Genomic DNA, 14,792 nt, shown 5'->3' with positions numbered 1-14,792 from the left:
CGAGGAAATGACCAGAGACCGAGACCTTTGGAAGTATGCTGTGCGTGGGAAGACCTGGCAGGACAAGTGAGACCATAACCCGTGGCCTTTACCTGGGACATAGCCAGCCCACTTATGCATACCTTTCCTACTTGTGACACAAACCCTACTTGTGAAGACCTGTTGAGGCAAGTGAAAATCAAAATCGAAATCGATCAACATCAATGGAAATTGTAGCTGTGATACCAGTGCCGGTGGCACATCAGAGATCCATCTGAATGTGGCTGTTGCCAGCGCCGCCCCAATAGGCCTCCGTGCCGGTGACACGTAAAAAGCACCATCCAATTGTGGCCATTGCCAGCCTCGTCTGGCTCCCGTGCCGGTGGCACGTAAAAAGCACCATCCGATCGTGGCTGTTTGCTAGCCTCGTCTGGCACGTAAAAAGCACCCACTACACTCACGAAGTGGTTGGCGTTAGGAAGGGCATCCAGCTGTAGAAACACTGCCAGATCAGACTGGGCCTGGCGCAGCCTTCTGGCTTCCCAGACCCCAGTTGAACTGTCCAACCCATGCTAGCATGGAAAGCGGACGTTAAACGATGATGATGATGTATCATATGCATAGACATATGGATATATATAGCTATTTGCATATTATACTTGAATTGTGAAAAGGCAAAATTAACTGACGTATTTGTTTGTAATATAAAATCTCTCATGGATGTGTAGTGTTTCAAAACACAAAACTATATCAGCAGCAGACGAAAATGATCCAGCAGTGGTGGTGAGAATGCTTGATGCATATTTCTACCTCATTGGGATTTATTAGTAACATGTTCCTTCTCAAGCCATGCCTGGCTCATAAGGGCCAGTTTCCCGGTTACCTTGGCACATAGGTTCCCCACCTGGACAGGACACCAGTCTGTCGCAGGTGAGCTGCAAGATGCAGGAGGAAAGAGGAAGAGAAAGTTGTGGCAAAAGATTCAGCAGAAGTTCGCCATTACATTCTGCCGGAGCATACACACACACATCGCCTGGTCTGAGATTCGAACCCGCGGTCCCTCGACTGCAAGTCTGCTGCTCTAACCACTAGGCCATGCGCCTCTACTTAGTAACATGTGCCCTCTGCCAACTGCATACTAAGACAAATTCCACTGCTATTGATGTAGAGAAACAGTGATTGGAAAAAAATCATTGGTGTTGCAATTAGCCATCCAACTGAGTAAAAATCTATTTAATGCAGATCATCATCATCATCATCATCATCATCGTTTAGCGTCCGTTTTCCATGCTAGCATGGGTTGGACGGGTCAACTGGGGTCTGTGAAGCTGGAAGGCTTCGTCAGGCCCAGTCAGATCTGGCAGTGTTTCTACGGCTGGATGCCCTTCCTAACGCCAACCACTCCGCGAGTGTAGTGGGTGTTTTTTACGTGCCACCTGCACAGGTGCCAGACAGAGCTGGCGAACGGCCACGAACGGATGGTGCTTTTACTTGTCACCGGCACGGGGACAGGCGATGCTGGCAACGGACACGAACGGATGGTGCTTTTACGTGCCACCGACACGGGGCCAGACAGAGCTGGCAAACGGCCACGAACGGATGGTGCTTTTACGTGTCACCGGCACGGGGCCAGCCAAGGCTGGCAACAGACGCGAACAGATGGTGCTTTTACGTGCCACCGACACGGTTGCCAGACAGAGCTGGCAAACGGCCACGAGCGGACGGTGCTTTTACGTGCCACCGACACGGTTGCCAGACAGAGCTGGCAAACGGCCACGAGCGGACGGTGCTTTTACGTGTCACCGGCACGGGGGCCAGCCGAGGCTGGCAACGGACACGGACGGATGGTGCTTTTACGTGCCACCGACACGGGGCCAGACAGAGCTGGCAAACAGCCACGAACGGATGGTGCTTTTACGTGCCACCGACACGGGGCCAGACAGAGCTGGCCAACGGCCATGAACGGACGGTGCTTTTACGTGTCACCGGCATGGGGCCAGGCGAGGCTGGCAACGAACACGAACGGATGGTGCTTTTACGTGCCACCGATACGGGGCCAGGCAGAGCTGGCAAACGGCCATGAGCGAATGGTGCTTTTACGTATCACCGGCACGGGTGCCAGACGAGGCTGACAGCGGACACGAACAGATGGGTCACTTAACCCCTGCTTTCTGATATATGATTTGATTTTAATTGTTCTCACTGGTCTTGCCGGGTCTTCTCACGCACAGCATACTTCCATAGGTCTCGGTCTCTGGTCATTTCCTTGGTGAGACCTAGAGTTCGAAGGTCGTGCTTCACCACCTCGACCCAGGTTTTCCTGGGTCTACCTCTTCCACAGGTCCCCTCAACTGCCAGGGTGTGGCACTTTTTCACACACCTACCTTCATCCATTCTCACCACATGACCATACCAGCACAATCGTCTCTCTTGCACACAACATCTGATTCCTCTTAGGTCCAACTTTTCTCTCAAGGTACTTACACTCTGTCGACTATGAACACTGACATTACACATCCAACGGAGCATACTAGCTTCATTTCTCGCGAGCTTACGCATGTCCTCAGCAGTCACGGCCCATGTTTCACTGCCATGTAGCATGGCTGTTCGTACACATGCATCATACAGTCTGCCTTTTACTCTGAGCGAGAGGCCTTTAGTCACCAACAGAGGTAAGAGCTCCCTAAACTTTGCCCAGGCTATTCTTACTCTAGCCGTTACACTTTCAGCACACCCACCCCCACTACTGACTTGGTCACCAAGATAACGGAAGCTATCAACTACTTCTAGTTTTTCCCCCTGGAAAGTGACGGAAGTTGTTTTCTGCAGATTTTCAGAGGTTAATGCTCCCGAGCATCTGCCACATACAAAAACCATCTTCCTAGTTAGCCTTCCTATGACATTGCTGCACCTCTTATGTGTCCATAGCTTACACTTGGTGCATCTTATAGAGTTTCTACCTACACCTTTTGTACAGATCGAGCAGGGCCATCTACCTGAAGGCGTTTGTGATTTGTCTACCTTCCTAGTTATTACGACTTTGGTTTTAGCTAGGTTGACTCTAAGGCCCTTCGATTCTAAACCATGCTTCCACACCTGAAACTTCTTCTCCAGTTCTGATAATGACTCAGCAATTAGAGCAAGGTCATCAGCATAGAGGAGCTCCCAGGGGCATCCTGTCTTGAATTCCTCCGTTATTGCCTGGAGGACTATGATAAATAGGAGGGGGCTGAGGACTGAGCCTTGGTGGACCCCTACCTCTACCCGGAATTCTTCACTGTACTCATTTCCAACCCTCACCTTACTAGCAGCGTCCCTGTACATGGCTTGCACAGCTCTCACTAACCATTCTTCTATTCCTAGTTTCCTCATTGACCACCATATGAGGGATCGGAGGACCCTGTCGAAGGCTTTCTCCATGTCAACAAAAGCCAGGTACAGGGCCTTATCTTTGGCTAGGTATTTCTCCTGCAGCTGCCTTACCAGGAATATAGCATCAGTGGTACTTTTCCCTGGCACGAAACCAAACTGCATCTCATCTAAACTAACTCTCTCTCTAATTAGTTGGCTTATGACCCTCTCTGTAACCTTCATCACCTGATCCAACAGCTTGATACCTCTGTAATTATTTGTATCTAGGGCATCACCTTTACCTTTGTAGCAGTTGACTATTATGCTGCTACACCAGTCATTGGGTATGACTCCTTCATGTATCACCTGATTTACTATACAGCAGATACATTGTGAAAAGGCAAACTAACTGTGCGTTTTATTTGCACATGTCTCTTATGGACATAAGGCAGCAAGCTGGCAGTGTTGTTAGCATACTAGGCAAAATGCTTAGCAGCATTTTATCTATCTTTACATTCTGAGTTCAAATACCACCGAGGTCAACTTCACCTTTCATCCTTTTGGGGTCAATAAAATAAGTATCAGTTTGAGCACTAATGTTAATGTAATTGACTTAGCCCCTCCCCCAAAATTGTTGGCTTCATGCCAAAATTTGAAATTATTATTATTATTACCATTATTATTATTATTAAAGTGGTAAGCTGGCAGAACCGTTAGCATACTGGGCAAAATGCTTCGTGGCATTTCATCCGTCCGTACATTCTGAGTTCAAATCCTGCCAAGATCAACTTTGATTTTCATCCTTTCAGAGACAATGAAAGAAGTATCAGCTGAGTATTGGGGTTGATGTAATTGACTTACCCCATCCTCTGAAAACTGTTGGCCTTGGGCCAAAACTTGAAACCAATATCTTTTATAGTTGTAAACACTGTTTTGACCTTGAAGGAAATAACACAATCATACAGATAAGATATGTATGAACTTTTGACTCTACCTTTTGATGTTAAATGTTCTACTGACTTTCATTAACTTAACTAGTATCAATTGTTTTAAACTATATCAACACTTTAACATCTGGTTATGTTTTAGTAAATTCTATGGAAGCAGAAATATTTATCTAAATATCATAAATATTTATCTAAAGTAAATACCAACAAGATTGATTAGCTTTCTATAGGATTTTTTATGAGTTTATATTGGGTTGGCAACTAATATGTGTGTGTGTGTGTGTATGTATATGTTTGTGTGTCTGTGTTTGTCCCCCCCCCCATAATTGCTTGAGAACTGATGCTGGTGTGTTTACGTCCCCATAACTTAGTGGTTTGGCAAGAGAGACCGATAGAATAAGTACTAGGCTTACATAGAATAAGTCCTGGGGTCGATTTTCTCGACTAAAGGCGGTGCTCCAGCATGGCCGCAGTCAAATGACTGAAGCAAATAAAAGAATAAAAGAATAATGAATGGGAGGCAGGCTTTCTCTTTAATCCAGAGTAATTGTGGAAACCTGTGATGAGAATCAAGATCATATTGACCAAATTTCGAAATCACATAATAAGATTTCATCAAATTACTTCATTCTGTGAGTTTATCTCACCAAAGAAAGATGATGTAGCTTACTGCTTGTGGTCCCAATTATATTTCATGAAGTTAGAACTTTTGTGTGGCTGTCTGAGTTAAATTTTAGCTTTCATTTCTTTTTCAGCAAAGTCTCACAAACATTGATGATTCCTCAGTGAACAGTCAACATGTAGTATTCGAAATCTTGATAGATCACTTACTGAACCATATTGTTTAAAATGCTGAATCAACTAATGAATCATAAAATTTGATGGTGATTTTCCAACACTTAAGCATCATTAATATTTCTCTTTGGGCTGAAGGTGACCTGCTGACAGAATCGTTCGCATACTGAGCAAAATGCTTCATGGCATTTAAACTGCCTTTATATTCTGAGTTCAAGCTCCACAAAGGTTGGCTTCACCTTTCATCCTTTTAGGGGTCAGTAGAATAAGTACCAGATGAGCACAGGGGTTTGATGTAATCAACTTAACCCTTCCCACAAAATTGCTTGCCTAGTTCTAAAATTTGAAACCAGTTTCCTTTTTGGATGTAAGTGATAGACTGGTTAAATCCAAAATGATATTCCTCGATTTTGGTTCTTTGTTCAGTTGTTAATTTTTCCATGGATAACTTCCCCAGTTCTGAAAAGGAAAAAGGAAATAAAAAGTATGAAAAAATCAGACATGGTTATGATATTTGTAAATACTTAGATAACCTCCTGTTATCCAAGGCCCCAGATGAACCTATATCAAGGCAGGAAACTCAAAAGAGGGCAGCAGTGTTGAACTCCCTCTTTCACTAAAAGTCAATGACATAAAATTGTCTATTGAAAAATGTGATTACACTGGTGGAGACCTAGAGCTGACACATATAAAAAGATTAAAAAGTACACTACTTTTGTACACATTTTACACCTACCCACCCACACAGATATCTATTTTTATTTCATTGAGTTTGTTGTAGAAGTTAACAAACTAGAGGTCATTATATGACAGTAGATGAATAATTAGTAGATGAGAGATAAATTTGATAGTGTTTATCATAGATTTGTTGTTTACTCGATATACTGGTATAAGTAATGCTATGCTCCAACAGCTAGATATATTCTTTCCAATAATATTATTTATGGTACGCCTTTTTCTTCTAGTAATCTCACAACTTTACAGTTGTGTAAACGTTTTTATTTATATTGCCTCAGTTAACTTTTCTTGAAGTCGTGAATGATAAGGTAAGCTGTGCAGACGATTGCAATAAGGTAAGATTTAATTTACTAACAGAAAAAAAAAATGAATGATATATATTAATAAAAATAGGAACAATATATAAATGAGTGAACAATAAGGTGTTCAGAAAATGAGAAATAAATTTGTAAACTATATTCACGCATATATCTATTTTGTATTTATATTATTCTGGATGTAAGTTAGTAAAGTAGTTTTATAAATATACACCTTAAGTCTTTTTTGATATTTGCTAAACATTTTAAGCAGCATTTTATTACTCCTCTAATACTCATATTTTGCATGTCTGTCTTTGTTTGTAAACTTCAAATATATTTATATAAAGATTATCTAAATGTCTGTCTGTTTATCTGTTCGGCTGTTTGTCCATCCACCCTTTAACCCTCGGCAACTGGGTGACAGCCACTGATGGGGATTAATCAAATCTGAAATCATCTGTGATCTAGTTCTGTTTCACTTTCAGTAGGGAGCTTGTTTCCCTTGTCAGTCATTAGATAAGTGCTTCCCCATGGCTAAGAGTTGTTCTGATTCTTATCTATCTATCTATGCGTGTGTGTGTGTCATCATCATCATCATCATCATCATTTAACGTCTGCTTTCCATGCTGGCATGGGTTGGACGGTTCAACTGGGGTCTGGGGAGCCCGAAAGCTGCACCAGTCCAGTCAGATCTGGCAGTGTTTCTACAGCTGGATGCCCTTCCTAACGCCAACCACTCCGAGAGTGTAGTGGGTGATTTTATGTGCCACCGACACAGGTGCCAGACGAGGCTGGCAAACGGCCACGCTCGGATGGTGTTTTTTATGTGCCACCGACACAGGTGCCAGACGGCCACGCTCGGATGGTGTTTTTATGTGCCACCGACACAGGTGCCAGATGAGGCTGGCAAACGGCCACGATCGGATGGTGCTTGTTACGTGCCCACAGCACGGAGGCCAGTCGATGCGGTACTGGCTACGGCCACGTTCGGATGGTTTTCTTGTGTGCCACGTGCCACCGGCACTGGTACCACAAAGATACAAATTCCATTGATGTTCATCTATTTTGATTTGTTTTGATTTGATTTTCACTTGCCTCAACAGGTCTTCACAAGTGTCACAAGAAGGAAGGTATGCACAGGTGGACTGACTACGTCCCAGGTAGGGCCCACGGGTAAATTATATGCATATATATTGAAGTATGTATGTATGCTTATATATATATACAGTGGCAGACTGGCCAGGTTGCCAGCTTGCCTGATGGCAAGTGGGCCCCTGTGCCATTAGAATCCAAATATGGCGGGGCCCATGTTAGTATCTAAGGGGCCCATCTCCACAAGTATGAGAATTTTTAATTCACTCCTGGAAGAATGCATTAATTATTTCAGCCTGGTTGTGTTTGTAGACTGTTGAGAAGAATACTTTTAACAAAAAAGAAAAAAAGAAAAAAATTAAATGATAGCAGTGTAGTTGCAGGTGTGTATGTGTGTGTGGGGGGCTTAGTTTCCTGGCAACCAATACTTTTAGACCCAGTTCACCACTTTATATATATATATATATATATATATAAATTCGGTCGAATTAATTAATAATTAATTAATTCTACCCTTTTTTATTGACAATATAATGCTTTCTCCCCAAGAATTTGAACTACAGTTTTGCCTCTGTAGGAATGCACTACTCTGTGACTCAAGTGGGTGGACAGGGAGAATACTAGATCTCATTTGTATTTTTGGATTCGCTAGTACTGGTGGTCTGGCATGGTTTGTCCGGTGTTACCTATATCGGACGGGTATGTTTGATTCTTAGTACTTTCAAATCTAAATCAAAAGAAATCTCTGAGCTGATGAAAGAAATGTTGGCGTTTAATCCACTAATCCAGAAACAGGCCTTCCTCGGGTATCTTATATGGATGTGATCTTTCGTTGTTTTTCCCTTATACCTATGTGAGTTATTTCCGAGTATGCATTGTCTGGGAGACTTTTTCTTGCAGTAGAAGAAATAGCCATATTTTTGGCTGCTATTTCTAAAAAGCTCGGTGTGTGGTAAAGTAAATTATTTTACTTTACCCTATTTTTATAAAGTATATATATATATATATACAGTGGTGAACTGGGTCTAAAAGTATTGGTTGCCAGGAAACTAAGCCCCCCCCCCCCATACACACACACCTGCAACTACATAGATACATAAATATGAATACACGCATTTTATATATTGATGACTAAAGGTTCACATGTGCATACCATAGCGGTCAAATTTTTCAAATTTGTGTCTACACTTGATTTTAAATATGACACAATATGATGTGAATGCTATGCATCCATAGTTTTCTTGAACTGTATCTAATACCAAACCATTGAAAATAATTCATCTATAATGGTTGAGTTATATTCTTTTTACTATCAAACTTATCCGTCATTCATTTTATTATATAATTCTTCCCTTGCATATTTAAGTATCGTTCTTTCCTTTTATTTAAATTTACATGCTATTTTACATGCACATATTTTTCTCACAGACGGTGTCCATCTGAACCTTCTATACTGTGTGGTTGACAAAATCAAAAACAATGTGCATACATGAAATTAAAAATATAAAATGGCGACAATTTACCCTTTGTGCCCCGTATGTATATGTGTGTGTGTGTGTGTATGCATATATATAACTATCTCTCTCTCTCTCTCTCTCTCTCTCTCTCTCTCTCTATATATATATATATATATATATATATATATATATATATATATATATATATATATATATATATATGTATATATATATATATATATATATATATATATATATATATATATATATGTATATATATATATATATATATATATATATATATGTATATATATATATATATATATATATATATATATATATGTATACAGGGTGTCCCATAACTAAGTATACACATATTGTAAGACATGCTTTTTATATGCCACTGGCACAGGAGCCAGTCAGTGGGCACTGGGATCGCGCACGTTCGGATGATGCTTTTTGCGTGCCACCAGTATGGGAGCCAGTCAGGGTGACCTGGCATTCACCACATTCTGATGGAGCTTTTTACGTACCACCAGCATGGGAGCCAGTCAGGAGTCACTTGCATCGACTGTGTTCAGATGGTACATTTTACGTGCCACCAGTATGAGAGCCAGTCAGAAGGCACTGGCCACAATCATGAATTTGGTTTTACCTGACTCAACAATTCTTCTGTTGAATATAATATAATATATTTTCTCTCCTACACAAACAAAGATGATTTTAACTCAGCAGAGATTATACAAAAGCAACACTCTAATGCACTGCAGTCAAATGATGGCTTAGTTGGTCAAAACTTTAAAGTCACTGTCAATGACATCCTTGTTTAAGAATAATAAACTTGTACCCCAATAAGGTATAGATTAAACCATCAGATTAATGTCCTCACTCACTTTTATGTATCTTGTGCCTTGAAAGGCTACCTGAACACCTAATCACCACTATTTATCCCTTTGCAGCTTCTCCTGATCAGTTCCACGCTCTCTTCTAAATGTTAGTAGCTATATAGCTCTTATATAGAATCTGCTTTCCCATCCACCTCTCATACTTCAGCCCTTTATCTTTTAGCATAAAGCCAACTTCCTCCCACCAGGGTTCACTGTTTTGTAAGCTGCATGGAGACGTCACTGGTGCTGGTTGCACAAAAAAAGGCTCCCAGGACACGCTGTAAAATGGCTGGCATTAGGAATACCATCCAGTTACAGAAACCAGTGGCGGGCTGGCAGAAACGTTAGCACACCGGGCGAAATGCTTAGTGGTATTTTGTCTGTCTTTACGTTCTGAGTTCAAATTCTGCCGAGGTCGACTTTGCCTTTCATCCTTTCGGGGTCGATAAATTAAGTACCAGTTACGCACTGGGGTCAATGTGATCGACTTAATCCCTTTGTCTGTCCTTGTTTGTCCCATCTATGTTTAGCCCCTTGTGGGCAATAAAGAAATAAGAAACCATACCAAAATAGACACTGGGACATGATACAATCATTGAACCCAGTGTACACTGTCAAACCATCCAACCCATGCCAGCATTAAACATGGAAGATAGATGATGACAAATATGAGGAAACTTAGAATTGATACTGAGTAAAATATCTTGTCAAGATGTCTTCTGGTATGTCTTTTGCTTATGTTAATTATTGTAGAGAGAATTCATGAAAAAAACAAAAGACGAAGACAGGTGGTGTACAAAACAAACAGATGTATTAGTATAACACTCAGGAATTGAAAAATTCGTTTACATTTCAAGCCTACGCTCTTCTACAGAAAGGGACACAGAAAAAAAACAAGGAGAGAAAAAAATTGTGTGTAGTGGCTACCGATCTATCATGGCGACTGCTGGACAGAAGGGTCACACAGGAGTGCAAAGAAGTAGGGAAGATAACAAAATAAATATGACCCCCAACACGAAAGTGCGTGTGTGTATGAGAGAGTACATATGTGCGTGTGAAAGAGGGCTGGTGGTCTGGATATGTGTGTGTATGTATGTGTAGGTGTGAAAATGTGGGGATGGGAATTGGTCAATGCTGGTGTATGGGTGGTGTGTTGTGATGTTAATTATTATATGTCTGTTTATTTTCAGTGAAAGATGGAGGACACTCTTCGTAAATACTGTCAGCTTTATATACCTGCAGAGGTATATCCTTACATAGAACCAGGTTTATATGTAATCCTGTTGGCATCAGGTGGTGCTTTACTGGCAAGTTTTATCAAAAGAGTACACATGCACCTAAAAGTTAAGGCAGCCATAAAGGATGCCCGCAATAAACGTGCAGAACAACTAAAAGCATTGAAAAAGAGGTTACAGAAATCAAGTGTAAGTATTTGAAATACAGGTTTCTGTATTTATTTCTCCTTTGCATCACCTGTCTCTATCTTTATCAATGAATAATTGAATTAAACAGTCCTAGATACACTATACCTGAAATAAGCAAAATATGGGTTTAGCACAACTTGTCTTTATTCATTGGTCTGTTTGATCATGATTGACCTGGGGTTTAAGAATAACAACAATCTTCTGTCAAATGACAACATAAAGATGAAACTTTTCAGTGTCCAATGGAGGCACATGGCCTAGTGGTTAGAGCAGTGGACTCGTGGTCGAGGGACCGCGGGTTCGAACCTCAGACCAGGTGATGTGTGTGTTTATGAGTGAAGCACCTAAGCTCCACGCGGCTCTGGAAGAAGGTAATGGCGAACTTCTGCTGACTCTTTCACCATGACTTTCTCTCACTCTTTCCTCCTGCATCTTGCAGCTCACCTGCAATGGACCTATACACCAAGGAAACTGGGAAACTAGCCCTTATGAGCTAGGCGTGGCTTGAGAAGGAACAAACAATGACTAAATGTGTGATGAAATAATATCAGTTCCCTCATATTTTCACTTACTTTTCTTTTTTTTTTATCCTACTTGTCTGTTTTTATAGTTTCTTTTTCTCTTTTTGTCTTCCTTATTAATTCTGGTTGAAGTTAAGCCTTAACCCTTTAATGTTTATATTATTCTATCAAATGCTACTCTTACCTATTCACACTGTTTTGAATTAATGATGCATTACCTTGTGACGTTGATATTCTGACGAGGTAACTGTTAATTTTTAGAATGATCTTGTAAGGTTGGTGTGAGAAGCCAAATATGGCCAGTTTGAGCATAAGGTAGAACGATAGAGATTCTTTGAGCATAAGGTAGAACGATAGAGATTCTTTGAGCATAAGGTAGAACGATAGAGATTCTTTGAGCATAAGGTAGAACGATAGAGATTCTTTGAGCATAAGGTAGAATGGTAGAGATTCTTTGAGCATAAGGTTGAACGATAGAGATTCTTTAATTAATTTTTTGAGATTTGATGATTGGCATGAAATTGGTAAAATTGAAAGGTATTGTTTGGCTGAATGTAAGGTGTTGAGCTTTCTGGGATTATGGTGGCTGCAAAATGGAATATTGATATTTGTGTGTTTGTACTAACAAAGGTTAAATTCACATCAGAAGAAGAAATAATGCAGGTAGCAAACTGCTTAGATATTTGTTGTGGGACATGTGAAATTATTGAACAGGGAACCATCAAAATTGGGAAAAAAAAATCTGAAGGTTAATGCAAATATGAATTGCAAAAAAATCTCATTTGCCACATCATGAGAATTATCTCAATCAAATGGAAATGAAATTAATCCTATAATGTTCAGATTATTCTGCCAAGAATAATGTTTATTTATTCAAATTGACTTGAATTAGTTATGCATTATTTCACTTATGGATTTCAATGATGTAGGATGTGTAGGAGTGGCTGAGTGGTAAGTAGCTTGCTTACGAACCACATTGTTCTGGGTTCAGTCCAACTGCGTGGCACCTTGGGCAAGTGTCTTCTACTATAGCCTCGGGCAGACCAAAGCCTTGTGAGCGGATTTGGTAGGCGGAAACTGAAAGAAGCCCATCATATATATGTGTGTGTGTATATATATATATATATATGTATGTATGTGTGTGTGTGTGTATGTTTGTGTGTCTGTGTTTGTCCCCTCAACATCGCTTGACAGCCAATGCTGGTGTGTTTACATCCCCATAACTTAGTGGTTCGGCAAAAGTGACTGACAGAATAAGTTCTAGGCTTACAAAGAATAAGTCCTGGAGTCGATTTGCTCGACTAAAAGGCGGTGCTCCAGCATGGCCATGGTCAAAGGACTGAAACAAGTAAAAGAGTGAAGAGAGTAAAGAGATGTGATAGTATATTTTTAAATTGACATTATATGGTAAGTGTGAGAGGCTGAAATTGGTTAGTTTGAACATTAAACACATAGAATATTTGGGATGGATATGGCTGGTTTAAATACTAAAGGGTTAATATCAATATATCATGTTACAGTATATAAGCAACAAATCAAAGATTCATCTTTTTGTGTCGTTTCATGTAGTGAAACATCTAGACATTCATGCAAATGTACAATTCAAAATATTTCTAAGGGAGGAAGATGTTCAATTACTAAAGGCAAAAGAACACTTTATAAAAATTTTGAATCCAAAACTAAATTGGAAATAGCTAACACTACTATTTAAAACAACTTCCTCTTTATGAATTATTCCATAACAAGCATATTCCAAAAAAATGATGGAGATGAAGAGTATGATGATGATGATGATGATGATGATGATGATGATGATGATGATGATGATGATGATGGTTGGTTGGAAGCACTCCGTTGGTTACGACGACGAGGGTTCCGGTTGATCTGATCAACGGAACAGCCTGCTCGTGAAATTAACGTGTAAGTGGCTGAGCACTCCACAGACACGTGTACCCTTAACGTAGTTCTCAGGGATATTCAGCGTGACACAGAGAGTGACAAGGCCGGCCCTTTGAAATACAGGTACAACAGAAACAGAAAGTAAGAGTGAGAGAAAGTTGTGGTGAAAGAGTACAGCAGGGTTCACCACCATCCCCTGCCGGAGCCTCGTGGAGCTTTTAGGTGTTTTCGCTCAATAAACACTCACAACGCCCGGTCTGGGAATCGAAACCGCGATCCTACGACAGCGAGTCCGCTGCCCTAACCACTGGGCCATTGCGCCTCCACAATGATGATGATGATGATGACGATGACAACAATGATGATTATAATGATGGTGATGGTTTTCATAGAAGGTTTTTTTTTCTCCCTCATTCTTTATATTTTTCAGCTTACCAAAGAAATGAGAAACAAAATTCTATCACTGGACATTGTCCAGCTACAGAAGCAACTCAAAGAACGATCATTAAAAGCCATTGACGTACTTCATGCTTATCAGTTCAAGGTTATTTTAATTTTTATTTATTTATTTATTAATTCTTTTTGCTGTCTATTTCGAAAAATATTCTTCGATTGTTTTGTTTCTTCTTCTAATCTTTTCTATTTTTGTGATATGAAGACAAGCTCAGAATGTAAAGTCCTAAACCTTTGAATCACCTTCACATAAGAACCTTCATCCATTGCAAGTTGGCCTCATATACCATATGCAATGATTATTGGTAATTTACAGGAATCCCATTCTAGCCAAACTGAGAAAAGTAACGAACTTCCATGGCTGTGTGTTTAAGAGGTTATTTTGAAAACCCACATGGTTTCAGGTTCAGTCCTGCTGTGTCGTACCTTGGGCACGTGTCTTCTTCTATAACCTCAGACCAACCAAAGCTTTGTGAATGAACTTGGAGGCTACCATTAGTCTCATGTTAAGAAGAGTAGGAAAATATCCAAGTATCTTAACAATTTTTCAAGCCGATCTCATGGAGAAAGGTGTTTGCCTCTATTTTGGAAAACAATCTTGTTTTTTTCACAGGATTTCTCATAGGTTCCTGCAAGTAAAACAATGAAACAATGAATCAAAGGACACTACTCTAGAAGGCATTTTTTGGAGTTTGTCTCCCTTGGTTTTGTCTTCTCAGTCTTTGAATGATGCAAGGTGTTGCATATACCTTCTCTTGAACGACTTTCCTGTCAATCCGATATATGTCACAGACCCCCAACGGGATACCAAAGACATATATCGGAATGATGGGAAACTCATTCAAGGAAAGGTATACGCAACACCTTCATCAAAATCTCTAACCTTTTGCCAATATTGTAGTGGTTTAGTGGTTAGAGTATTTGGCTCGTGATCATAAGGTCATGAGTTC

General features: G+C 40.4%; 1 protein-coding gene across 5 annotated transcripts in view; it reads left to right on the top strand.

Annotated features, from left to right (window-relative positions):
• The window catches only part of LOC115214225 (fatty-acid amide hydrolase 1-like), a 260,401-nt gene that overhangs the window by 209,203 nt on the left and 36,406 nt on the right, over nt 1-14,792 (top strand). Inside the window, exons 1-3 of one of the 5 annotated variants that reach the window (XM_029783338.2) lie at nt 5,876-6,145; nt 10,736-10,969; nt 13,820-13,933. The exons of 3 other annotated variants lie outside the window; for them this stretch is intronic. In XM_029783338.2, the coding sequence (XP_029639198.1) occupies nt 10,742-10,969; nt 13,820-13,933 (342 nt within the window). In that variant the 5' untranslated portion in view covers nt 5,876-6,145; nt 10,736-10,741. Of the gene's footprint in view, nt 1-5,875; nt 6,146-10,735; nt 10,970-13,819; nt 13,934-14,792 lie in introns of those variants that run through there. One more of the 5 variants, XM_029783340.2, reaches the window with a different exon arrangement.

This window comes from Octopus sinensis, linkage group LG7 (assembly GCF_006345805.1).
Source record: "Octopus sinensis linkage group LG7, ASM634580v1, whole genome shotgun sequence".
Taxonomy (NCBI): Eukaryota; Metazoa; Mollusca; class Cephalopoda; order Octopoda; family Octopodidae; genus Octopus; species Octopus sinensis.
The sequence above is the reverse complement of the archived record's forward strand: the minus strand, read 5'-3'. Positions and strand labels throughout refer to the sequence as shown.